Source organism: Chenopodium album, chromosome 12, assembly GCF_948465745.1.
Source record: "Chenopodium album chromosome 12, dcCheAlbu1.1, whole genome shotgun sequence".
Classification (NCBI taxonomy): Eukaryota; Viridiplantae; Streptophyta; class Magnoliopsida; order Caryophyllales; family Amaranthaceae; genus Chenopodium; species Chenopodium album.
Window position 1 is genome coordinate 1,676,298 of NC_137845.1, and position 25,414 is coordinate 1,701,711.

The following is a 25,414-nucleotide window of genomic DNA, read 5'->3' on the forward strand; positions in this document are numbered from 1 at the left end:
GTCTTGCCTTAACAATCGCGGTACTAAGTGATTTCTTTGGGTTAACTATGCTTGTTATTTTTGAAGCAATGAAGCAAGGAGAAAAAAAGAAGGATTATATGTGGTATTATTTATTATCGGTGATTGGGATTATTACCTTATTATTTACAGGCCTACCACATGTAGTAAAATGGATTAATAAGAGAACTCCTGAAGGTAAAAATGTGGACCAAAATTATATTATTGCTATTTTGCTAGCAGTTATTCTGATTGGGTTCGCTACTGATTTTATTGGGGCCGCAATTGGAACTGGGCCTATTTGGCTTGGGCTTGCTATGCCTAATGGGCCTCTAGTTGGAGTAGACGTTATGTGAAAGACAGTGGTTATTTTGAATGACCTTCTTTTGCCCTTTGCATATGCCACTGTTGGACTTTACACGGACGTGTTTGCAATGACTGCATCTTGGAATACCTTAATTCCCATCTTTACTATTGTTTTTATGGCTATCTTAGCGAAGTTTGTGACAAATGTTATGTTGGCCCGATTTATGGAGGTGTCGTATAAAGATTCATTTATTCTGAGCATCATGCTTATCCTTAAAGGTCAAACCGAGTATTTTCTATGCCTTCACTGGATGGAATTAAAGGTATAAGTTCATTATATATATTATCTTAACGTGTGTTGAGACAAACGTATAATTTTATTCTTTGGATGTTCAAATGCAGATCATAAAGATACCATCTTTCTCATTGACAGTGATTATGACAACCATAGTGACGGCCATATGCTGCCCGATAATCGGCTACATGTATGATCCAACAAAGTCATACTTGGTCAACAAAAAAAGAACCATAGAGCACACGGTGAAAGGCTCTGAACTACGAATCCTTGCATGCATTTATGACCAAGAAAGTGTGGCCAACCTACTTAGCTTCTTGGACTTAGCAAATCCAACTTCAAACAACCCATTTACGGTTTTCACTCTTTACCTAATCGAACTCGGGCGAGGCACCCCAATGTTTATCGATCACGCGAAGCATATTAACGCGTATTGGGACAACAACAACGAGGTCATACATAGTGCAATCAAGCACTACGCAGAGGCTCGTACGGATTACATTACTATGAGAAGTTTTACTAGTGTTACCCCAAATCGAACAATGTACCAAGACATATGTGAAATTGCCTTGTTGTACAAGGTTAAATTAATAATTTTACCGTTCCATAAAAAAGTATTAAGGATGGGAGTGATTATTCAATTTGCATAAGGCCAGGGGTACAATCGTCAAATGCTAATACATTATCCCATGCACCTTGCTCCGTGGGAATTTTGGCATGTAAGAATGATGAAACATGGGGAACAAACCCAACTCCAATGTTCCCCCGAATACACCGTCAATTTGTCATGCTATTCCTTGGTGGTCCCCTGATGCCCGTGAGGCTCTTTCGTTGGCGGGTCGCATGGTGGAACAACCTTACGTGTCGTTAATTGTGATTCGATTCTTGCCAAGTGAGAATAGAGGGCATCTTAAGTCTGAAAGGAAGATGGATGATGGAGTGGTAACTTGTTTTTGGGTACAAAATGAGTGGAATGACAAAGTTGTGTACAAGGAAGTTTTTGTGAAAAATGGTCTTGATACTGTTTCGGCTATACAATCGTTGAACAATAGCATTCCGGTAGATCTTTGGATTGTTGGGAGGGAAAATGGAATTAATCCAATTTTATTGGAGGGTTTATCAGATTGGAGTGAAAATCCCGAACTAGTAATAGGTGATTTTTTGGTGTCCATGGATGTTAATACCTCAGGTGGATCTGTATTGATAGTGCAACAACAAGTATTAAGAGATCCACAATGTATACCATGGGGTTGTTACTAGATCAGTTTTTTTGTTTTCATTTTTTTCATTTTTTTTAATTTTTTTTAATCTCAATTTGTAACTGATAACATCAAAATGTGTTCTCGAGTTTCATGTGTACACAATTTTTATGTTAAACTTATATTTGACGGTTTATAAAATTAAAACAATCCCCAACTTTGGTAAATATTGATAATAATTAAGAATAGATTAAATTTACAATGGCTACAATGAAAATATAGTCATTATAAGAATTAATTTACACCATTACTTAATATAATTATGCTAACAAAATAACTATCCATAAAAAATAAAACAAAGTATTAATTGAGTCTGGTTCACAAAGAGTATTTCAAAAAGAGGAAGTAGTGAGGGAGGTTAGTGATGCATTTGCAAATGCATAACAAATAATAAAATATTAAAAAGCACATGGGGGTGAGAGAAATTAAAGGAGGAGAGAGATGGGTTAGTGGGGCCACTTTTTAAATGTACCGTTGAAAGCTTAGATAATACCATTGACTATGTAGTGATACTATTTCTACATGTAGTGAGTACCACTGAATGAATATATAGTACCACTACGTACATAAATAGTACCACTAAAATGTTCAATGATACCATTTGATCATCTAGTGATATAATTGATCACCCACTAGTACTACTCTAAATTCAGAAATGTATTTACGTGAAATGAACTTCATGCCCCTCGTTATGTATTTATTCATACATCACTAACTTCCCTTTGGAAGTCCTCTTTCAAAAAATTGATAATGAAACTTTCAAAAAGTTAAGTGAAATATTCAAAAAGCTAGCTTATATCTTAATTTTCAAAGTCGAGATGTTCAAAATGTATACTTCCTCCGTTCTTTTTTATTGCACCATAAGAGATTTTACGCTTGCCAATGCATTACTTTAGCTATCAATATCTTCAATTATACTTTTGTAAAAAATTATAAAAATTTGATAATTGAAAAGTAGAGTTCGATACGAATCTAACTAGATCCCACATGACTATATTTTTCCTAATGTATAAATCACAAATGATGGTCAAAGAAAATTAAGTAAATAGTGTAAAAGTCCTAATGGTACAATAAAATAAAAACGGAGGAAGTATGAAATGTTTTGTAACCTGTAAATCAATCTCACCAAGTCCCTATGTTGTTGAGAACGAATGAGGAAGAAAGATGATTATTTTACGTTTTGAATATATAAATTTTGGAAAGTATCTTATTGCTTTATTGGTTTCATGGTTTATACATACGAAAGTAGATTATTTTTTTTTTTCCATCTTGTTAAAAGTCAAATATTAATGGATAAGATCATTTAATTAAATATGAAGGGTTGAGATTCAAGATGAAGGAGTAAATATAATTTATATTATTAGTAGCTTAATTAGTAACCAATTCATATCCATGAATAGGTGTTAAAAATTAGCAAAGCTTGGTTCGTGGAGGCGGATGCACGATCCGCATGGTGCATTCGCTCTAAAATACAAAAAGGCAGAATGAACATGCAAGTATATACTAATGTACATGGACATGTAAAAGAACAGTGTTTATTTATAATGTACATGGACATATATATAAAAGAGCATAGTGTTCATTTATAATGTACATTAGATTTTTGTGACAATTTTGTATATATATATTTTTTTTTGAAAGAAATTTTGTATAATGAAATAGATAAATAGTACTATAATTATTTTTTTTTTACCATATATTAATTACAAATTATTTCAAATTTTTTTTTACCAAAAGTTCACTTTCTCTCTCCAAACAAAACTTCAAACCCATTTAAATTCCTCAAACCTCAAGCAAAATTTCAAGAAATTCGAAATTTTGAGTCTAAAATTGTTCAAGATGACAAATAAAAACGAAAGGTAAGACCAAATTCGACATTCATACTTGTTTATTTGACATTCATACTTGTTTATTTTGAGTTTGAGTGTTTGTTTTTTATAAATTTGATTGAAAATTGTAATATTTGATTTTATTGGGAATTAATTGCAATTTTGATGTAATTTTGTTGTTACAATGATAAATAAAATGAGTTCTTGAAGAAGATCGACCGATTAATACATTTTGGAAGAAGAAAACAAGCAATTAGACAAATTTAGAAAAAGTTGTGGATCCAAATAATACAATGTACATTAAAATACAGTAAAATGTTCTTTTTTCATATACTTACATGATCCAAATAATACAATGTACATTAAACATGTAACCAACATTATAACATATATGTTCATTAGAATATAATACAATGTACATTATAATACAGTAAAATGTACTTTTTCATATACATACATGATCATTTATACCAAATGTACATTTACTATATGAATAATGTTCTTTAATATTATCATGTTCTTTACTAATATTACAAATGTTCTTTAGATTTACAAAAAAAACATATAAAAACTAGATGTTCTTTATAAAATAGCTATATGTTTTTTACAAAACAACTATATGTTTTTTATTGAACAACTAAATGTTCATTCCGCCTTTTTTTAAATAAAACCGGATGCACCAAGCATTGTGCATCCGCATCCACAGAATTTTTTTTAAAAAACTAGTCTGACCGACCCAATTTGTTTTATTTATAAATGATAACTTTTGGAAATAGCTTAATCAAATCAACATAGGTTAACCATTTGCATTAGAAGGAAACCATTCTGAAGGAGGCCTGATTTGATGGAGTAGTCCAAATAGAATTAAAAAGTTGTAAGTTCATAGTTAGTTAACTTAGGGTTCATTTGACATTGTTGTGGTTTTCTGTTTTTTGGTTTTTTGTTTTTTTAAAGTACTAGTTGTGGTGCACGCGCGCGATGCGCGCACAACATTTTGGTTGTTGGGATAAATAAATCAAATATGAATCAACAAGTCGAATGAACTGACAACATTATATAACAATCCTTTAATTTAGTATTAACAAGTTGAATGTCTAAATTTCCTATTGAAAAACATTTAAGATGTTGGGGTGATAGATATATCAAAATAATAACAATGTGTTAATTAATAGGATTTGATATGTAAATATCTTAAACAATAACCCATGTAAAATGTGGGAGGCATTCAATATTGTTGGTTATTGAATTCACTGGAAAAACTATCGTTGATTAAATGAAGTAGATCTATTTTCCTTTTTTTTTTTACAAACACGAAGGAATTTAATAAAAACGAAATAAGCCAAATTAAATATGTTTGGTAAATGAATAATATTCATTTTGAATTTTTTGGCGAATTATTGAAAATATTTAAATGTGTTTTATTTAATATAGATGATTATTTCAGATTGCCGAGTGAAATTATTATATGGCGTTTGTATATGTAACGTATTAAACTGAACAATTAAGAAAGAAACTTAGATTCTATTTTTGGAAAATGCTTATGTAGTTGATATGTATAACAATATCGGATAATAAGATGTTTTGATCTAAAGTGTCTTTTTGGTTTACGTGTATTATATGAAACAGTACAATTTTTTCGTCTTGCATGCTATGAAAGACATTCGAAGAGACACACTAAAAGTGACGGCTTGACTCTTTAATGGCCACCAACCTCTATCCCTTTTCTGTATTGAAAAGGCCCTTTTATTTAACTTTCTATCTTCCATTTTCTTTGCCAAGGTTTGAGTTCTCTGTATTCATAAACGTCTTTGCATTTCAATCTCCTTTCTTCCATTTTATTCTTGAATTTCTCCATGGCAGGGAGTGATGATGATTCCATTTTTGATGATTGGTATCGCAATTTTCTTGGTAAAAGAAAAGATAATTTGAGGGGGCAATATTTTGCAGCGGCTGAAAACTGGTTGGAAGCTACCAAGAAGCTGGACATGTTAATGGAGGAGATGAAGGATGTTGATGCTCAAATTGCTAAGTGTGATGAAGTAGCTCGAAACAGGAAGAAGGATAAGAAGCCTAAAATTGGGAGCTCTTTTGACTGTCCAATTGAAGTTGATAGTGATAAGGACGAAAAACCGGTGAGGATGGGAAAAGTTGTGGGTTTTAGAGGGCCAACATGTAAAAGCAAGGGTGAGTGTAGTGAGTTCAATGAGATTCAAGCTGATGGTGTTGAAAGCGGGGAGGCCGATATGGATATAAGTGATGAGGAGACCGTTGAGAAGCAAGTCATCCCGTCATCAGTTGTTGCTCGAGCTGGAGAGGTTCAACAACAACCTGCAATTCAAGAAGGCAATGCCAATGTAGTTCAAGGAGGGCAACCACAGCCACAGCAAGGAGGGCCAGAGGTCGAGGACGAAGAAGATGATGAGGAAGGAAATGAGGAGCAGCGAACTGAAAAGGATACCTCGGAGGATGATTTTGGTGATCCATACCATTATCACTCCCCTGAGGTCTCTCATAGTGATGATGATGCATATGGATTTAATTCAGATTAGAGCCATTAGTTAGATTAAGTTATTAGTAATTTAGAAATTATGTAGTTGTTAAAGTACTCTTTATCCTATTTTATTGTTCTAAGTATTGGCTTCAATCCATTTTTGTTATGCTTGTAAGGATTGGATGCCTTCGTTTATATAAGGAATCTGTTTTGGATATTTAGTAATATAAGGTGTATGGATATCTTGGTTATACCTTATAATCCATATTTATCTATGCTATTCAGTTTTTTAATTTGAAATGTTTTGCTTGAAATATGTTGGCTGCAAATTTGGTCTGAAATGTGTGATATATTTTGGGTGAAATATTTTGTTCTTCAATTTGGTAGTTACACTGATAGTACTTGAAGTAAAATTTAATTAGATTTATTATTCAAATTGATTCCTAACTTGGAACCAAATTGATGTAGTAATTAAAAACCATGGTATCATTTTGCAGTCTTTGAATATCTTAATTAGAACATGCTTGGCCTATTTCAAGGTCATCACTCAACACCAAATAAGCCATCACTAAGGAATATAGGACATAAAAGCAACAATTGCTTGACCTGAAATTTGTTGGTCATCATGCTTGCATAAAAAAAGTACAGCCATAAGGTCTTAGTTTTGAAGTTAGGCATGATAACCATACATAAGTTGTTACGCAAGTACACAAATTATATAAAAGTTCACATGGCAGAGCATTTAAGGAGTACAAAATCATTTCCAGTGACTTGTGCAAAAGGAACCTACTATTGTTTCAAAAGGTGTCCAGCAAGAACACGTTCAAAATGACAAGCAACTCTTGTTCGATATAACGTGTTCTTACAAGAAGCCTTAGTTCTTGGCATTCATGACTTATTTTGGAGCAACTGATTCGACATTCTTGACTTCTTTTGGAGCAGCTGTTTTGGCAGTCATGACTTCTTTCGTGGCAACTGATTTGGCATCCGCGATTTCTTTTGTACCAACTGATTTGGCATTCACGGGTGCTTCTGTAACAACTGATTTGATAACCCATTTGAGGTAGCCAACCCTCTTGATTGCACCTGTTGGCCCAACTTCAACTTTTACTGGTTTTCCTTTAAGTGCAGCAGCTAATGTGTCAAAGCCATCCCAGCCTGATATATGCATAACAAAGAAAAACAGTTAATTAAGGTGTGGTCTGGTTTACTTTAAAGTATGGACAATAGGTTATTAACTAAGAACAGCATATTGAATGTTTTTACCTTCTTTTCAATCAGTTCTGCTTCTTTCAGGCCCAATAATTTTTCACACTACTTCCCATATGCAGTTAACCGAATTGTTGTAATATCATCGGCTGCATAGAAGGTGATACTGACCCTGTAAGAAGTCAGGTATAGTTAGCAATAGAACAGGATGCAAGTTATGATGTTAGTGAAATGGTATTTCACCTCTTTTCTGTAATGCAAGTATCGTTGCACTTATCACAGTAAAATTTAGCTGCGTGAACATTGTCACAGTGGTTACCACAAACGCTGCATCCAACATAAGCAATAATATCCTCTTTTTGTGCAGTTGGTATTGCGATTTTGAGCCAGTGGCGCTCATGTGCAGTAGTTGTTAGAGGCTGCAAGTGCAGAAATTAACATCAAAATAATTCATTGAATGTAATATTTATAGGATGTAATCTCCATATGTATAAATAATGAAAATTTCATTACTGTTTTCTACTTCAGATCTTCAACTGAAGTCAGGACATTTGAGTTGCTAGCTTCCCTGGGCTGCAGTTGGTGCACCACATGATTAGTAAGGCGATCTTCATTTTCCAGCACCCTGTCCTATACAAAGTTGCAACCATTACTCAAGTATTTTGAAAACAAAATAGTTTTAAAAATTATACTCAAGTGTCTTGAAAGTAAAATAGCTTTAAAAATTATATGAACTTACCAAGCTTTCAGTGCACTAACTTCAAGACCTGCTGGATCGGGATCAATTACTGTGGACATAGAAGATGCCAAGGAGAATCCTATGCAACGAAATAAAAAATAAGCCATAATATAGTTAAGGTACATGATTCTAGTATTTTGAGTAGGAATTAACCTCCATGGGTGGCTGCCTTCAAGTGTCGGAAACTGACCACTAGGAAAGATTCACACCAAGAAGCTAATTTGGCACACTCTTTAGTAGCTAACTCTCCATACACAGAAATAACAAGAGCATCAGCCATCCTGCATATATATCAAATCATTATTAAAAGAAAACATATAAATAAGTTTCATTTGCTTGAATGTATCTGTTAATGTAACCTTTACACACTGGCATCCACAACAACAATGTCTCGCACATCAAATTCATAACCATTGCTTGTTTTTTTCTTGCGTGTGTCTTCCAAATGCACAATGAATCCAAGAATATCTACACATAAGCCACATAATAAGGGTTAAGAAGTAAGCTGCAATAGAAAGAAAAATACCACAGTACATAATATATATTACCATAGCGATCATCTTCAATGCTTGTAGGTGGGACTTCAGCAATGGGAGTGTATTTTGGCACAATAGGACCAGAATTGGGATTGAGTGATTGAATTGCTGTTGTGCCTCCAAAAGACAGGTAGTAGTCACCTTCTTTGTGACAAAACATGGGATTGGTATTCCTGATTGGTGCATCTGATATGATGTATTCTTTCTGGTGCTCCAAAACAGTCTTAAAGTTCTCAATGTCATCTTCAAACAAAGTCCCTCTCATTTCATTCCCCTAACAGCACGCCATTAAAATGTATCAGAACATGTCTAATTTCTTTAGCTAACTACACAACAAAATTCAGAGCATTATATATACCTCATCATCTTCAAATACAAGCTTCTGGAAAGCTTTCTTGCCTTCTGGATATTTTGCAGGAGACTTCCCCTTCACCTTAACCTTAATCTTGTACCTCTTGTTTTTGGGAGTTAGCTTATCGAGAGGCACATATTGAGGTTTCATTTAGTTCATTTACATACAAGAAAAGGTTATTTCATACAATTTAACAATCTTATAGGTTGTATAGAATCACTTGACTTGAGATTATTAGTGAACCTTGTTCCAAAATGTTGAAAAATTTTGTTCATAAATCAAGGTATATAATTTATGATGTGCAATTTAACAAAAAAACATGTTCTTTAACATTAGCTAAATAATTATACAAAATTTGGTTAATAAACTCTGTATGAATATATTTTTCTAGAATTTGTAACACATATACGATCAAAATTGAAAAAGGCAAAGGGTTCTAGATGTATCAGTAGTTTTCCTTAGACAAATAAAATACATCCTAAGGAGCACTAAATTTCTGAATTAGCAATAATAATTAAGTTTCAGTTTCACAAATACGCCCAGTAATGTAATCAGAAAATATCACATAAACTAACAGTGAAGTTGATGTTTTTTACATAAATGAAATACACCCTAAGCAGCACTAAATTTGTTGAATGTAGCAGTAATAATTTAGTTTCATTTTTTAAAATAAGTGCAGCAATTTTATTAGACAATATCAGATAAATTGACAGTGAAGTTGTTGGGAACACTATTAGAAAGATAGCAGTGTGGTTTGTAATAAGAACTATATGAACTATGTATTAGCAAACAAGTTAGGAATCTTAAATATAGGCTTGTAATACTATATTAAATGAAAGAAGACATGCTCAAAGCTGAAACATGTCAATTAAGAAAAACACGCGGAGAATGTACAATATACTCCAATATACAATCTATTCCGTAATTCCGTAGTATCTAGCAGAGTAATGAGTATAAGGCTAGGAACTTAACCAATATATGGTCAGAGAAACATTTATTAACACTAAGTATAGAAGTGCTATAGTAACAAGAAGTGCAGCAAAGATAATAATAAAGTAATAACAATCAACACCATTAATGAAGTCATGCTATTTATTGAAGACATGTAAGAAGCAAATTCTGTAAAGAAATGAAAACAAGAACATTAATGCACATACCTTAACAATTGAAAAGTATGAGCTACCAGCTGCAGAGATACTATTTTTTAAGAGAGAATTGTGATAAGCATTTTGAAAGCAAGAAAGTTCTTTTAAATAGAACAAGGACAGCACGTGAACTCACTCTTTTTAAAAAGGAGAAGTCTTCTGATTGGCTGAGAAGTCATAGTGTGTATTGTCCAGTGGAAATAAACTTACCATGATGATTCTTGGTTAACCAATAGATATTTCACTGCTGAAATTTTATTGGGACTTATGAATATTGCAAAACTTTTTGGTTTACATCTCTGTTAATTCTTGGAAGTTTAAAAATAGTTTTTTTTTGAAACTGAAGCTTTTTAGTTTATTATTTGTTTAATATAATTTGAACAAGTCATTTTTTTTAAGATACTTCTTGGGAGATCATCAAATATATCTGTTTTTTAAATTAGTCTCGTAGCATAAAATATATGTAGTCTTATATTGCACATTATATGCTAAGCAAATAATATATGTAATATGAAAATGAAAATTGATTTATAAATATCAAAATAGTCATTCCATATACGGAACAATTGCAGACAATGTATTGTTATTGCATAGCAAGTTCAAGGTGCCTATGAAAAAGGCCACAAAAAATAACATGTTCATAGTACTTCCTGTATAAAAGAGCAGGAAAAAAAATGTGTTGTTATAAAATGATCAGTAAAGGAAGAAATCAAAATAAACTTATCTGACCAATGTGTGTTCATGCCAAAAAGAACTACTGCTATAACCTACAATCTGCAAGTGTTCAATGCTGTGCCAAATGAGAAGCATGCATCACCAATGCCTGGAACAACTGCAGAACAAAGACACAAACATAAGTCTTCATATAATATGGTAATTGATAGTCAAATTGTTCTAGATGTATATATGAAAGAGTGCATATCATAAATTCAACCTTATTTAGAATCACTTTAGTTAGATGATATTGGCTAGCCTCAAAACCTTATAAGACACGATGTTTCGAACAGCCGTACGTTGATGAGACAGAATCAGATTGCTGAGTTGTATACACTGTCACTTCTTTAGACTTTTTTGCACGTGAGAGAGCAACATACAGTTGACCATGTGAGAAGCATGGGTTTGGAAGGTATACTAAAACACGACTGAGAGTCTGCCCCTGAGACTTGTTTATAGTCATAGTAAAGCTGAGTTTAAGAGGAAATTGTTTTTGTTCAAACTGAAAAGGATACTTAGAAGAAGCTGAAGGCCTTAAGTTTACGCGTGGAACAAAATAAAATGTTCCTTTATAATGTCCACTGGTTATTTCACAAATAATTGAATTAGGAAGAAAGTGCCTACAAATAAGGCGAGTACCATTACACATCCCCTTTGATGGTGCCAGATTGCGTAGTAAAATAACAGGACTGTTAACCTTAAGCACAAGTTGATGCGGACTCATCCCTCATGGGCAAAGTGTGTTCAGAATAACTGTTGGATAGAGGCTGCAATTATCATCAAGGATTGAATCATAGCTTAGATAGATAGTAGGAATGTCAGGAAACTGTTCAATTAAGTAGTCATTTATGGCATCAACTTCCTCATTCATTGGTGTGAGGATTGCTCTTTCATTGAATATGCCACTATCAAATGTTGGATTTGAAATTTCTGGGAAAATCATTGCAGTTAACACAGAAATTGAATCCTCATTTGCAGCTATATTCTGAACTATGTGTTCAGGTAGCTGTACATAAGCACTTTCATCTGATTGTAATTGGTCATTCCCCAAGGCTAGGAGGAAAGCTGAATAAGGTAAGTCTTCTTTAGCTCTCATGTTCTCTGTTAACTGAAATTTGACTAAAAGGGGCCAAATGTAAGAGCTCACAACACTAACACCAACAACCTCTCTTTGTGAACGACGGGGTAAAATTGGCAAAACTTGTCTAAAATCTCCCCCAAAGACAATTACTTTGCCACCAAATGGCTGATCAGGATGGCAGAGATCGCGCAACAACAAATCCAAAGATTCTATGTTCTCTTTACAAGTCATGGACGCTTCATCCCAAATTATCAGGGCAGTAGCTTTGATTAAAGCAGCTAAGCTTCCCTGTTTTGGGACATCACAAGCGAGTGACATCTCTGATCAAGTGGAATTTTAAACCTGGAGTGAGCTGTTCTGCCAGAGGGAATATTAGAAGCAGCTATGCCTGATGTCGCTGTTGGCAGCACAATCTTGCTTGCCAAACGTACTTCAGCATATAAAGCATTGTAGAGAAATGTCTTGCCTGTCCCACCTGACCCATCAACAAAAAAAACAACCAGGTTTCTCTTCATTGACATGAGCCATAATGCTATTGAATGCATTTGCTTGAGCTTCGTTGAGCTTCTCTCGACAATCAATGCATTCTAGAGGAATTGGTGCTTCAAGTGCATCTTTGATATCTTTTGTAATGCGTATTTTATTACTGTCTTCTTCAATCAAATGGCCTAGGCCAAAATCTTCCAATGACTTTCCCATGGCTTCTAAGTTTTTCTCAAGGTCTCTTACAGTTAGCCTCATCACTTTCTCTTGATGGTTGGAATTTTGATATGCAAAATCTTCAGAGAGTGAAGTATAAAACTGCAGCCAGAGAGCATTTGGGTTACTTGGTTGGCAGAAGATCAACACAGTTGCAAACAGCTGCCTCAGTGCAGAAGGCATCTGTGCTTCTGATGCTTCCTGCAAACATAATGTAACTGCATTGTCTTGTTGAAATAACCCGAGCTTGATTGCAGCTTCCTGGAAGGTAGGGTAGAGCACACCATCTACAGTTTTAAGATGATCAAATGAGATAGGACTAATGACTTTACCAAGCAATAAACGTAAGAAGAAGCGTTCTCCTTCTGCAGGACTCACAAAAGCCATTCGTCCAACATTTTTTTTTTGTAACTTCTTTTAATCCATATTTTTTGCTAGCTTCCCACCTATAATGTGCAATTATTTCAGTGTATCGATACCCTATGCCTCCAGGGGTGTTTGCGTTTAGTCTTAAGAATTCTAGCAAAGCAGTAGTACTTCTCTTTTCATCTTTCACAACAGAACCAAGCTGTTCATGAGACCTCATATAAATAGTTTGCATATTTGGTAAGTGCACTGGAAGGAGCTGTACAGAAGGAGTCATCTCAAAGAGACAAATCTAAATATTCTCTAAGCCGCCTCACATGGTGAAACCCATCTACCAGACTGGAAGGCATCAATCTCATCAACACTTTGATTTTGTTCACCAACAACATTAAAAGATACACGATCATGACCTTTGTACACATATTTGTACAGGTATTTGACTGCTTGAATAGTTGAACAGACTTCAACATTTAAATGGCAGTCAAATAGCATAGATAAATATGGATTATAAGGTATAACCCAGCGGTTATCAAGATTAGCACCGCGAATTCTTACATGCTCACCAGTGTTCCTTCTTCTGTACATGGGAAAACCATCTTCATTTGTGGCAGTCTCTTCTAAATATGGTTTAGGGTAGCTGTACTTATAGAGAACTTCATTGCCATGATCTTTTTTCATGCATGCACATTTAGGATTTAAACTACCTCATGGACCATGCATCATGTGGCCAAGAACAATTTTGCGTAACTGAGGACATTCAGTTGAAGGGATTTCTGCAGCAACGAATTTGTCATAATCAGAAGGCCCCTTTAGCTTGTATGCATCTTCCAAGATAATTAAAAAGTGAGCATGGGGTAGACCCCTCTTTTGAAATTCAACAACATAGACCATAGCTGCAACTTTTCCAAAGACCATGTCTACCATTATTTTTTTCTTTAGAGCTATTAACTTTGCTCTGAAAACCCGAGCAACAATGTCTGGCCGATCACAGGCAACTTCTCCAGGAGCTAGCTCAGCTGTGATTTCAGGCCATTTGGCATTACACGTCATCGTTACAAACAAATCAGGCTTGCGAAAGCGCTGCATAAGGGCCATTGCATTTAAGTACCTTCGCTTCATATCTCGTGGACCACCGATGAAGGTTGGAGGCAATATCACTCGACGGCCAATGTTGTTAGAACTTGTTTCTCCATCCTCAACTGTATCCAAAATACCTTGGTACAAATCAGCTCTTATTGTCTGCTGATTTCGTCTAAAAAAATCGAGCCTTGTGTTCTCAATTTTAACATACATATCCACAATGTATTGTTGAAAACATCGTCCTCCCCAAAGAAGCATGTTCCCTGGCCTTATCTGTATCTTGTAGGAATAGTATTCCCGAGGGGATATATGCCTTTTAGAGGTGCCTGAATTGTCTGCTGCACCTGTATGTAGACAACAAAATGGCAATCAATTTGGCTATTTAGGCATGCAAAGATATAAGACAACATAATTTGAATTAGCTATTATTGAGCACGTACGTTTTGCTTCCTCTGCCAACAGGTCCTTTTCAATATGAACAGCACATGAAGAAACAGGGTTATTATCCATTATAGCCTTTTTCTGTGCACTGACATAATCCTTCCTAAGTCCTTGTGTCCAACCACAATCACCACTTGGAAATAAAAGAGGATACTGTAATGGATCGTAACATCCATAATAGTGATATATCCGATGAGTGGATCTCCCTGATACAACTATGTATGGACTGTTAGATTCACTGGAAGACGCGTTCTCTGGCCATATAGCAACCACTTCATCAGTTGAAGGTGCATTATACACGCGTTGATCTAGAACTATGCTCTGGTTGATGATTATTTGTGTAGTCTCAGTTACAGTGAGTTCTCGTAAGGATCTGAAAAAGCGAGCATATGGATTTACACTCATGACACGCATTAGAATGTTTACTATGTCTTCCCTCACTTCAGGGAAAATTTTTGTTCTGCGCGTAGCTTCATAATGTGCATCATAAAAATAAAGTTGCAGGTATTTGGGAACTTCATTCTCAGGCAGTAAATCTGGCAAGTGGTGATAAATTTGGCCATGTAATAAGAAAACAAAGATTCCTTTCTCAGAGCTAGCATTAGTTTTGCCTCCAAGCGAGCAAAATGCAAACAAGTTATTATACATACAAGCATATTTTCTGAAATGCAATGAGTCTTCATCTTGAGATGTGAAAAGCCGATGTAACTCAGGAGGAATGTTATTTGTAGCAATTCTAATACTCCCATTGCCACAACAAAAGTGAAGCCATTCATACTGAAATTTCTTAGCTCCACATTTGAGACAATAATGAGGCGCTTCCAACTGTAAAGATGTCAATGGTAGTGGCTGACCGATAGCAGCAGCTGGTTCATCTAGAAAATAAGATACTAAAATCATATTCCTACTAACATTGGGAAATTTTAGGCAAAAGAACTGAAGGTAGACTCACCAATTTTTTTTCTTCTTAGGCTGGTTTTGTTTGCCTTTAACCCCCTTTTTTTGTTAATGTTTCTCAGCGCACCCTGTGCACTGGTTTCGCCATATTTACTATATACACACATATCAACAAAGAAGTTAGTGTAAGCACGGCTATAAAATAGAAATAAATGCACTCCAATATTTAAGGTGTCACAACCTTACTGAATAATCTACCGAAAGACTTGCTGTTGTTTGTAAAGTACCACAAGTAGCAGTTCCTGCTTCTATTAAGAAACCCAAGAGAAGATTGTTAGCCAGTGTTTGCAAACCTTAAAACATAAGAAAGTGCTACCTGGTTACCTTTTTTTTTCCCCTTAGATTGCTTTGTATTTTTTTTGGAAGATTTTGCTTTGGTGCCTCTATTTTGTGAAGCTCCTTGTGCACTAATTTCGCCAACCTCACTAAATGTACAAATGCAAGGACAAATCCTCAAAGCAAAATACATCCACAGTACATAATACTGATGATAAATTTAGAACACAAATTCTAACCTAGCTGAAACTGGTTCAGAAAGAGCATCAATTGCTCGTGAACGCTTGCTAGAACGTTTCCTAACATAGTCTGCATATCTAGGTTCCTTATCTGGAAGCCCAAATGGTTAAGTATCAATGACAATTGCAATGGTCATAATAGTGTTAAGTGCAAATCAATCCTAATATAAAATCTGCTCTAATGTAAATAGTTCCTTTTTTTAAAAAAATGTTGAATTAGTTTTCCAACCCCTTAGCTAAAATGTACATACTCATTTAAATAATCACGCTTGTCTAAAATCTCTCTTGTAGCAATAGCATATATGAGCAAGGCCTGCAAATAAAGTGTTGATTCATGCTTAGTAAGTCTAGTTTAGCATGAATATTTAACAAATAACAACTGACAGTTGAGAAGTAGCAACAAGCCAACCAAAATATATACCAAACATAACATCGATAATTTCATTTAATTAAAACAAACATAATGTAGTACATAGAACATTGCTGCTGAAAACGAAACTATTACACCCCATAGCTTAATAAACTAAAACATAGAGAAGACAAATAAAAGCTACATAGACATCAGAAAGTCTGAAACGCAAAATATTTAAGCAGCAGCATAACCCTAGCAGTCTAGATAAGTCAGGGATATAAGGTTTCTAATTTAAGTCTTCCTACGCTTAAAAATTGTTTCTAAGTCAGCTGGGATTGGAACAGATATAGCACTTGGAAGCGAAGCAGAATGTGCTCTAGGCCGGTTACTAAAAGAAGATGAAGCCTTTGGCTTGCGAGGGGCAGCCGGAGGCAATGCAGGAGTTGGGATCTTGTTTCCACCAGACTTGGGTGTCACACAGTCTGCTTCACCAAGGAAAGGAGCTAGATGCAAGTCTCCTTGCTTGCCTAGAACGCGTTCCCTTACAGCCATATAGCTTTCTCTAGCCAATGAGCATTTGATGCCAGAGTAAACAACATTGCCATAGTTCAGGTCCACTATATCCACATTGTAAAAAGCACGCGGAAACTTCACGCCTCTCCTTGCAGCATCTTGCTTCGCACCCTTACAAGTCCCATTCAAAGAGCTACAAATGCACTCCATTCCAACACTGGAAGGAGTATATATTGTCAGCCAGGACACCCACTTATTTGCAGCAAGCTCAGCCACTTCTATGCCAGAAATCCTAGCCTTAGTTTCTACTACAACAACACGGAGAACATCAACGTAGTCAATGGTGATGCAGTTGGCACTTTGTTTCTTGACTGGGATCGCAGGCCATTTAGTTCGACCACTCACTGTGGGCTTATTCAATGATTCCAAGGAAATGCGCTTCATTTCATACAAGAAGGCACACTGATCCAACTTGTAGATATTCTCTGAAGTGATGTCAAGAATATGCAACCCATACTGAGCTCTTAGGAAGCGAATAGTTTGCTCAGCAGCATTTTCACAAGAAGCATCCAGTGTAGCAGCAACACCACCTTCAAAGATGTAAGGTGACAGGATACAATCAGTGACCAGCTTTAGGTTGACAGCATTCCCATCATCACCTACAAGGGAGTAGGTCGGAGCAGGCAACCTCAAGAACCCAACAACCTGGTTGAGTAAGCTCTGGAAAGAAATGGCTACTTTGAGTGGTTCTAACCCCATAACCTGTGCGAACGATTAATGTATCACATCAGAAGTCTACAGCAGGAGCCAGGTAGAGCCAATGATAACCTTACGTTGCAGCTCCAACATCTCAGCTAATCTTAAAATAAACTACATCCCTAATCAACAAAAACCTCCTAATAACCATAAGACATAAGGAACACACTTAAGGGTAAGACCAGCAATTTAGTGACACATGCCTTAACAACTAACAGATTCAACTAACAACAACAGATACATGTATATTAGGACAACAACAAATAAGTGTTTAAGCACAAACCATCACAACAAATAACTAAATATGTGCCTAGACAACTAACAACTAAAGAAAACAAGATACAACCTTGTAGGGACCAACAGCAATAGCCAAACACAACAACATCAAGCTATTTACATGCATATATATATATATATAAAACAATAGTCAAACATAACAACACCAGCTTCTTTAAGTATAGACAACAAATAACAGTAAGAAAGCAAAAGATGCAAACTTACAGCAACCTATGCAGCACAAGGAATGCAGGACAACTGGTTCAGATCACCTGCCAACACAACAGAAACCAAGCACCACCAATCTATGATCAAAAAACAAGGTTTCAACCTCAATAACATGTGCTCAAATTGAGTGTGCATATAAACAAAAATGAAAACTCTATAAGTTTTAAGAATTAATGATTTTAAACCAAAGTGTTAGAAATCGCAGACCTCAAACACACCATTGCATGACTTGATTTTAAAAAAACATCACCACAAAAGGGCACATTAAAACAACCAAAATCCACAAAAACTTAAAAATCCTAAATTATTTGAGTTGTAAAACTGTCTAATTATCAAGCCCCCCCCCCCTTTGCAAAGAAATTTTTAGAACAACCACAAACATGAACAATTGTGGCCATTACCATTACAACTAAACCAATTCTTTTGCTAGAAACCCAAACAAAATACCCATCTAACCCACCAAAAACTATTTACATGGTCATTAGTTATGGCTGGAGGTGGCTAATGCATTTTTTTTGTACAAACTAAGATAAGCAACAGTCCATATTATACATTCAAGTCGGTACAAATAGATGTGTACAATGTCTAAAGCATCAATCCAAGTTTAATACAATAGTCATACTCTTTAGTTTAATACAATGTACATGAGGTTTAATTGATCCAATATTCAGAGCAATAGAAACATAAAGCAATTAAACACTACCTCAACTGGAGGTTTTGTTTGTTATTTTCCTCTCTTTCTTTATTGTTGGTACCCTTACCTCTACTGAGCAAGAGCAAGAGAAGCAGCTCCCTTTATATAGGAAGTAACATGTAACTATTGAAACCCAAAAGCCACTTGCTAAGCATGATTACACAGCTGTAATACAATAACACATATACCCTCAAATGCATTTTAACATTGGTAATCTAAAGCATGCACATAAGGGTGCAAAAATACACAAATGAAACCAGCAGACAGCCCTATTACACAGCAGGTAACAAGGTATATCTACATCAACAAGCAATTCAAATTGAATTAACATCCAACAATGATGGAAGATACATTTTCAGATTAAGCAAATAATAATTTGCCTAATTCATAAAATCCAAACACCCACACAAAAATTAGGAAACAAATAAAATCATTAAGGCCACTGTTAAAACCACTCACATCAACAACAGAGAATTAAACATAGTTAATAAGCAAACGAGCCATGAAAAACAAACATATTAACCCAAAACCATGAAAAAATGTGAACATCAAAAGCAGTTTTTTAGAGATAAGCAAATCTTTTAACCAACAGGTAAAAAGATGTATATCTATCATAAGGCTAATCAAAATATGCAAATGCAAAAGGCAAATGGAACATATATCTTGACACAAATTAGATTAGCTTTTCCTTAAGATTGAAATCCCAATGTACACAGAACACTAATCTGAATAAATCTAATATTCATGAAATTTTTAAAGGCAATAATACATCATTAAGCAAACATACCACATTAACATGCAAATTAAGCTAAACAAACAAAAGAATTTTAAACCCAAAAAAATCTATTTTTTAACCAACAGGTAATAAGATGATATTCCATCATTAGGGATACTCAATCTTTGTGCTTAAGAAAAGCAACAATACTATCAACTGTGACATAAAGCAAGCAATTGCTTATTTCCAAGATTTGTAAACATTTCCATACATCAACTTAGTAAAATTACCAAGGCCAACAAACTGATAAATCCTAAGGAAACCCAAAATAGCGCACAATTTTTACAATTCAACTACCAAAGCATTGAAAATAAAGTAATCAAAAGCTAAGTTCAAGCAAAACAAAATTAGCATTAGGAGGATAATTAAAAATGTGCTTTGTTTCTGTACAAACTAATCTAAAAATTGAATCACCACTCAACTCATGAACCTAAAAATAGAGGAAATAATTGTACAATGAAATTTGTAACTTCAAATTCAATCTGCCAAAAAATACAAATTCAGAAAATTTGAGATGAACAACTACAAATGTACAATCGCTATTAGTACTTCAAAGCCAACAAAAAATAAGAACTTTGTCTTAAAAAAATACAAATTCAGTAATTGTAGGATGAACAACTATGAGCAATTCCAGCAGCTTTCCACCATGAAAGAAGAGTGAACACAACATGGCTTGCAATGGAGCTATCAGCACGCACGTGGCCAAGCAAAGAGGAGAAGCTTGAGCATGCAAGTGGCAACTGTACAAGGGACACCTACAGCAAGGAGAAAACGGTAATTCAACTCTTTTAAGGGACTTTTGTAAGGGCAAAAGGGGAAGTACACTGTTCATAAGAATAGGAATGAAGGAACCATTTTGTCACCAATTTGGCTTTTCAAGTGTATAGATATGATATATGTCCCATAATGAATCAAAAATTATTTAAACTTATTAAAATTATGATAATTTTGAAAACTGACAACAGAAAAGTGGAAACATCTTTTTCTTGTTTCCTGTTTTTGGTTTTTGATTTTTTAAAAAAAAAGAAAACTGAAAACCAAAAATGATGCCAAACAAGCCCTTAGTTTCTCAAAACCACTATTACCAATTCTGCAGTCGCAATAAACACAATTATATGAATTAGAAGAAACCATCCGCACGACTTCAATAAATCATCAGAGCATCTCTTATTTTGATTCAATTTGTTAATTTAATTATTAGATTCAACCTTATTTTTTTATGAATTAAATTTACTTAAAAACATTAAAATATTGATTACAGCAATTACATTGACTATAATATTAACGAAGGATACTACATCTTAAAAAAAAAGACTAATTAAGGTGGGACAGCTTTGCAAGCTAAGGTTTTTTTTTTTTTTTTTTTTTTGAAAGCTGCAAGCTAAGGTATATAGTCTGTATACTACAAGAAGCACATGATATACTATCTTTGACTTTGTATTTGTTGTGACTTAAAATCATGATCATGATTATGATTATTTGAGCTAAATGTAAAAAGTAACCTAATTACATCATTAAGTTACCTATAATTGAGATACTTAAAAACTTAAATTTAGACGTCTAAAATTAATACAACATATTCTTTCTCATTTGTTATACTATCTTTAAAAATGATTCAAATTCTCTCTTAATTCCCTCTTTTTTTCTTTCTTTCTAATTAGGAGAAAACTATAAAAACGAAGGTTTACACGAATACATGCATGTAAATAGAAAATTCTAAAAACAAAAGGATTTAAAATAACATAAAGAAAAATAATCATAATATCCTTCCAAATCTTTTTCTAACAAAAATATTCACATCATTTTATTTTCTTAATCATTTTTTTGGTTTGATTTAAGCTCCAAAGTTTTGCATGCATGGTGCGGTCATATTATTCATGACCGTGACCATAATATCGTCTTTTTAATAAGGTTTGCAAATCGATCTGATCTCCATAATTAAGCTAATTCGTCGTGGTATTTGTTGCCATTGAAATCGATTAAATTAGATCAAAGGAAAGATTCATCCTCCTCATTGTTGTCGTCGTACAAGATATACATCGCGTTGTTATGGAACAAGATTTATGGAAGCAAAATGCATCTGCTATGGTAGATTATCACGGTCAAGTTTTTGAAATAATTTGTCAAAGATCCCATGGAAGTCACGCATTTTCGATATTTCAAGGCGCTAATCCTCTTGAGTTATCCTTCACGGTTCTCCTCTTAGACATGTCTATAGTTCTTATATTAAGCAACATTATGCGCTTCCTCTTGAAGCCTCTCAAACAACCTAAAGTTATCTCTGATGTCCTGGTAAGTCACCGTCCATTAATTTATAATTATGATTAATTAATTAAATGTTCATATAATAAATCGTACTTGTAATTTGTATGCTAAGAAAATATGATCATGTGAAATACTTTCTTTTCAATTTATGTGTATTTCATAATATGATTTTTAAAATTCTACTGATACGTAATCAAAGATTTTAATTTTAAAAAATAATACGTACATTTTAGAGACCACGTATTGTGCAAGCTAAGTGAGTAGATCAAAATAAGTAAATAACATTTACAAGTATATATTAATGCTATATGTACCCTAAGGGCTATATATAAACATTAAATACACTCTTGGAAATTATATAAAATTAGGAATCCATGACAAAAGCACGCGTAAATCAGTGTAATTAGTGTTTATATTTTTATGATTTCTTAACTTTTTACGATTTTCAAGTGTAAATTTAATGCTTATATATAGCCCTAAGCACTATGTATAGCATTTTTCTTGGACCATCCGTGCTAGGTCACAATTAAAGTATTAATTATGTGACTATTTGTGTGTAGGCAGGCATAATCCTTGGACCATCAGTGCTAGGTCACAACAAGACCTTCGCGAAGAATGTCATTCCAGAGAACTCAAGATTTATAATTCGAAATATCGGGATTATTGGATTCATGTTTTTCTTGTTCTTAACAGGCGTAAAAATGGACGTGGCTGTGATCACCAAGGTTAGAAAAAAGCTTTGGGTGATCGCGTCTGGAGGGATACTAATCCCCTATATCATTATATTTTTCGTGGTAATAATCATTAAACAATTCATGAACCTTGGATTTATTAATAAATCATCTTCGACAGGAGCTATTTCTTCAGCTATAATCATCACAGCATTCCCGGTAATTTACTCCGTTCTTAGAGATATGCAACTTTTAAGCTCGGAAATTGGGCGTCTTGCCTTAACAATCGCGATTATTGGTGACGTGTTCGGGTTAAGTATGGTTGTTACATTTGAAGCATTGAAGCAAGGTGAAAAAAAGTTGATATATGTGTTATATTACTTGTTAACACTAGTTGCGGTTAGTGGCTTGGTATTAAATGGCATACCACATGTAATGAAATGGATTGTCAGGAGAACACCCCAAGGTAAACTCGTGGACCAAAATTATGTCATTGCTACTTTATTAGGAGTATTTTTTATGGGCTTCACCACTGATTTTATTGGGGCTGCAATTGGAAGTGGGCCCATTTGGCTTGGGCTTGCAATACCTGATGGGCCTCCAATGGGGGAAACAATTGTCCAAAAGACTGAGGTTATTTTGAATGACATTCTTATGCCCTTTGCATATGCTACTATTGGGCTTCAAACGGATGTATTTCAAATGTGGGCTTATTGGGCCTATTTAATTCCTGTCTTCACTTTGGTTTTTTCGGCCATTGTTGTCAAACTTGTTGCGGTTGTTTTAGTAGCTCGGTTTATGGAGATGACATTTAGAGATTCGTTTACTTTGGGTTTCATGCTCAGCCTTCGAGGTGAATCGGAGTTTTTTCTATGTCTTCATTGGATGGATTTAAAGGTACGATTCTTTAATAAATTTCTTATTATGCTTCATTTCTTATTATGCTTCATATGTATTTTCTATGTGTATGAGTTACAAAGGCAATAATAAACTCATTCTATATTAAAATAACATTTTCAGCATTATTAAATCTTGGTTGTTATTACTTATCAATCTTCCTTTTGTGTGTTTTTGAATCTTATATGCAGATCATAGAAACGCCGTCTTTCTCATTAATAGTGATTTTGATAATATTAATGACAAGCATAGCTTGTCCTATAATCAACTACCTTTATGATCAACAAGACCATACTTGATCAACAAGAAAAGAACCATACAACACAGGGTGCAGGAGTCTGAACTTCGAATCCTAGCATGCATTTACGATCAAGAAAGTGTGGCTAACATATTTAGCCTTGTGGACTTCATTAATCCAACAACAAATAACCCATTTACAGTTTTCGCTCTCCACCTTATTGAACTCTTAGGGAGAGCCGCCCCAGTGTTCATCAACCACACGAAATATAAAGATGTGTATCGAGACAACAACAATGAGGCCGTTCACAAAGCCATCAATCACTATGAAAAGGCTCGTAGAGATTGCATTACGATGAACTTTTTTACAAGTGTTACACCTAATCGGACCATGTACCGAGATATTTGTGAGATTGCTTTGTTGAATAAGGTACAACTTATTATTTTACCCTTTCATAAGAAATGTATTGAAAATAGGTATGATTTTTCAACTGCCGTACGTAGGGTAGGGGTACAATCTACTAATGCCAATACGTTGTCCCATGCACCATGCTCCGTGGGAATTTTAGCATGTAAGAACGTTGCTCCATGGGGGACACTCCCAACTCGAATAAGCTACCGCGTAAACTGCGTGTTTGCACTGTTGTTCCTAGGAGGGCCTGATGCCCGTGAGGCCCTTTCGTTGGTGAGTCGCATGGTGGAACATCCTAACGTGTCATTGATCGTGGTTCGATTCTTGGCAAATGAGTATGAAGGGTATGAAAAGTCGGAGAGAAAAATGGATGATGGGGTGATTACTTGGTTTTGGGTTAAAAATGAAAGGAATGACAAAGTAGTGTACAAGGAAGTTGTTGTGCGCAATGGTTTTGACACTGTTTTGGCCATTAAAATGTTAAATGACAGTGCTCCTATAGATCTTTGGATTACAGGGAGGATTTATGGAATTAAACCAATTTTAATAGAGGGTTTATCAGAATGGAGTGAAAATCCTGAATTAGGATTATTAGGTGATTTTTTGGTGTCATTGGAATCGGGATCTGTATTGGTAGTGCAACAACAAGTGTTAAGAAATCATCGTGTTAGTCCTTGAGCTTATTAGAAAATTAGGATTTGTGTTGGCCTTAAGATTTTGTACAAAAATGTTAGCAATAATTATAATATATTTTTTTAATTGTTGATTGATTACTCCATATGATCTCTATATTCATTATCAATTGTTGATTGATGGCCAACAACTACATGCATGTTTCTAAAACAAACAAAAATTCAAATAGTACAAAAGGCTAAGTAGCTAACACATCATAAGCTACTAAGGGAATTTAAAACTCTTTCACGAATACTGAAGCTATAAAACAAGTTTCACAAGTACTTGCAAATGAACTTAAAAACAAAATCACTTACGGAGTATGGTTTATCTATACTTCTTTTAAATTATAAAAGAAGTAAGTAAATATAAGGTTTCAAAAAAAAAAAAAAAGGAAAAGTAAATTATAAAGATATCGCCTCTTCGTGTTAGTATATAAAGAAAACATTACGCATCATGTTTGATCATGTTAAATTCATTTCAATTTTTTATACCGTATATATCAACTTTTGTACGGAGTAGTCGATTACTTCAACCTAATAGAATTTAAATTTTCATACTTGTAAATATCAACTGTTAGAATAATCATAATTATTTGATTGTAGATCTATTATTTGAATCAATGGTGCAAATATAGCAATACTATTAAAGGATT

General features: G+C 34.4%; 4 protein-coding genes across 4 annotated transcripts; 1 reads left to right on the top strand and 3 right to left on the bottom strand.

Moving 5' to 3' along the window:
• Positions 1–10,925: 10,925 nt before the first annotated feature.
• Positions 10,926–11,596, bottom strand: LOC145572753 (uncharacterized). The gene is made up of 2 exons (XM_081631723.1): positions 11,164–11,596; positions 10,926–10,990 (listed from the first exon to the last, which is right to left on the bottom strand). The coding sequence occupies exons 1-2, from the start codon at positions 11,594–11,596 to the stop codon at positions 10,926–10,928; spliced, it is 498 nt and encodes a 165-aa protein (XP_081487849.1).
• Positions 11,597–11,599: 3 nt separating this feature from the next.
• On the bottom strand, positions 11,600–12,184 carry LOC145572754 (uncharacterized). Its single transcript, XM_081631724.1, has one exon. It carries the CDS (start codon positions 12,182–12,184, stop codon positions 11,600–11,602), a length of 585 nt encoding a protein of 194 aa, XP_081487850.1.
• A 47-nt stretch (positions 12,185–12,231) lies between these two features.
• LOC145572755 (uncharacterized) lies at positions 12,232–13,696 on the bottom strand. Its single transcript, XM_081631725.1, has 4 exons — positions 13,346–13,696; positions 13,031–13,277; positions 12,601–12,939; positions 12,232–12,428 (listed from the first exon to the last, which is right to left on the bottom strand). The coding sequence occupies exons 1-4, from the start codon at positions 13,694–13,696 to the stop codon at positions 12,232–12,234; spliced, it is 1,134 nt and encodes a 377-aa protein (XP_081487851.1).
• A 7,958-nt stretch (positions 13,697–21,654) lies between these two features.
• On the top strand, positions 21,655–24,765 carry LOC145572756 (cation/H(+) antiporter 24-like). Its single transcript, XM_081631726.1, has 4 exons — positions 21,655–21,897; positions 22,431–23,438; positions 23,630–23,659; positions 23,746–24,765. The coding sequence occupies exons 1-4, from the start codon at positions 21,655–21,657 to the stop codon at positions 24,763–24,765; spliced, it is 2,301 nt and encodes a 766-aa protein (XP_081487852.1).
• Positions 24,766–25,414: the final 649 nt, after the last annotated feature.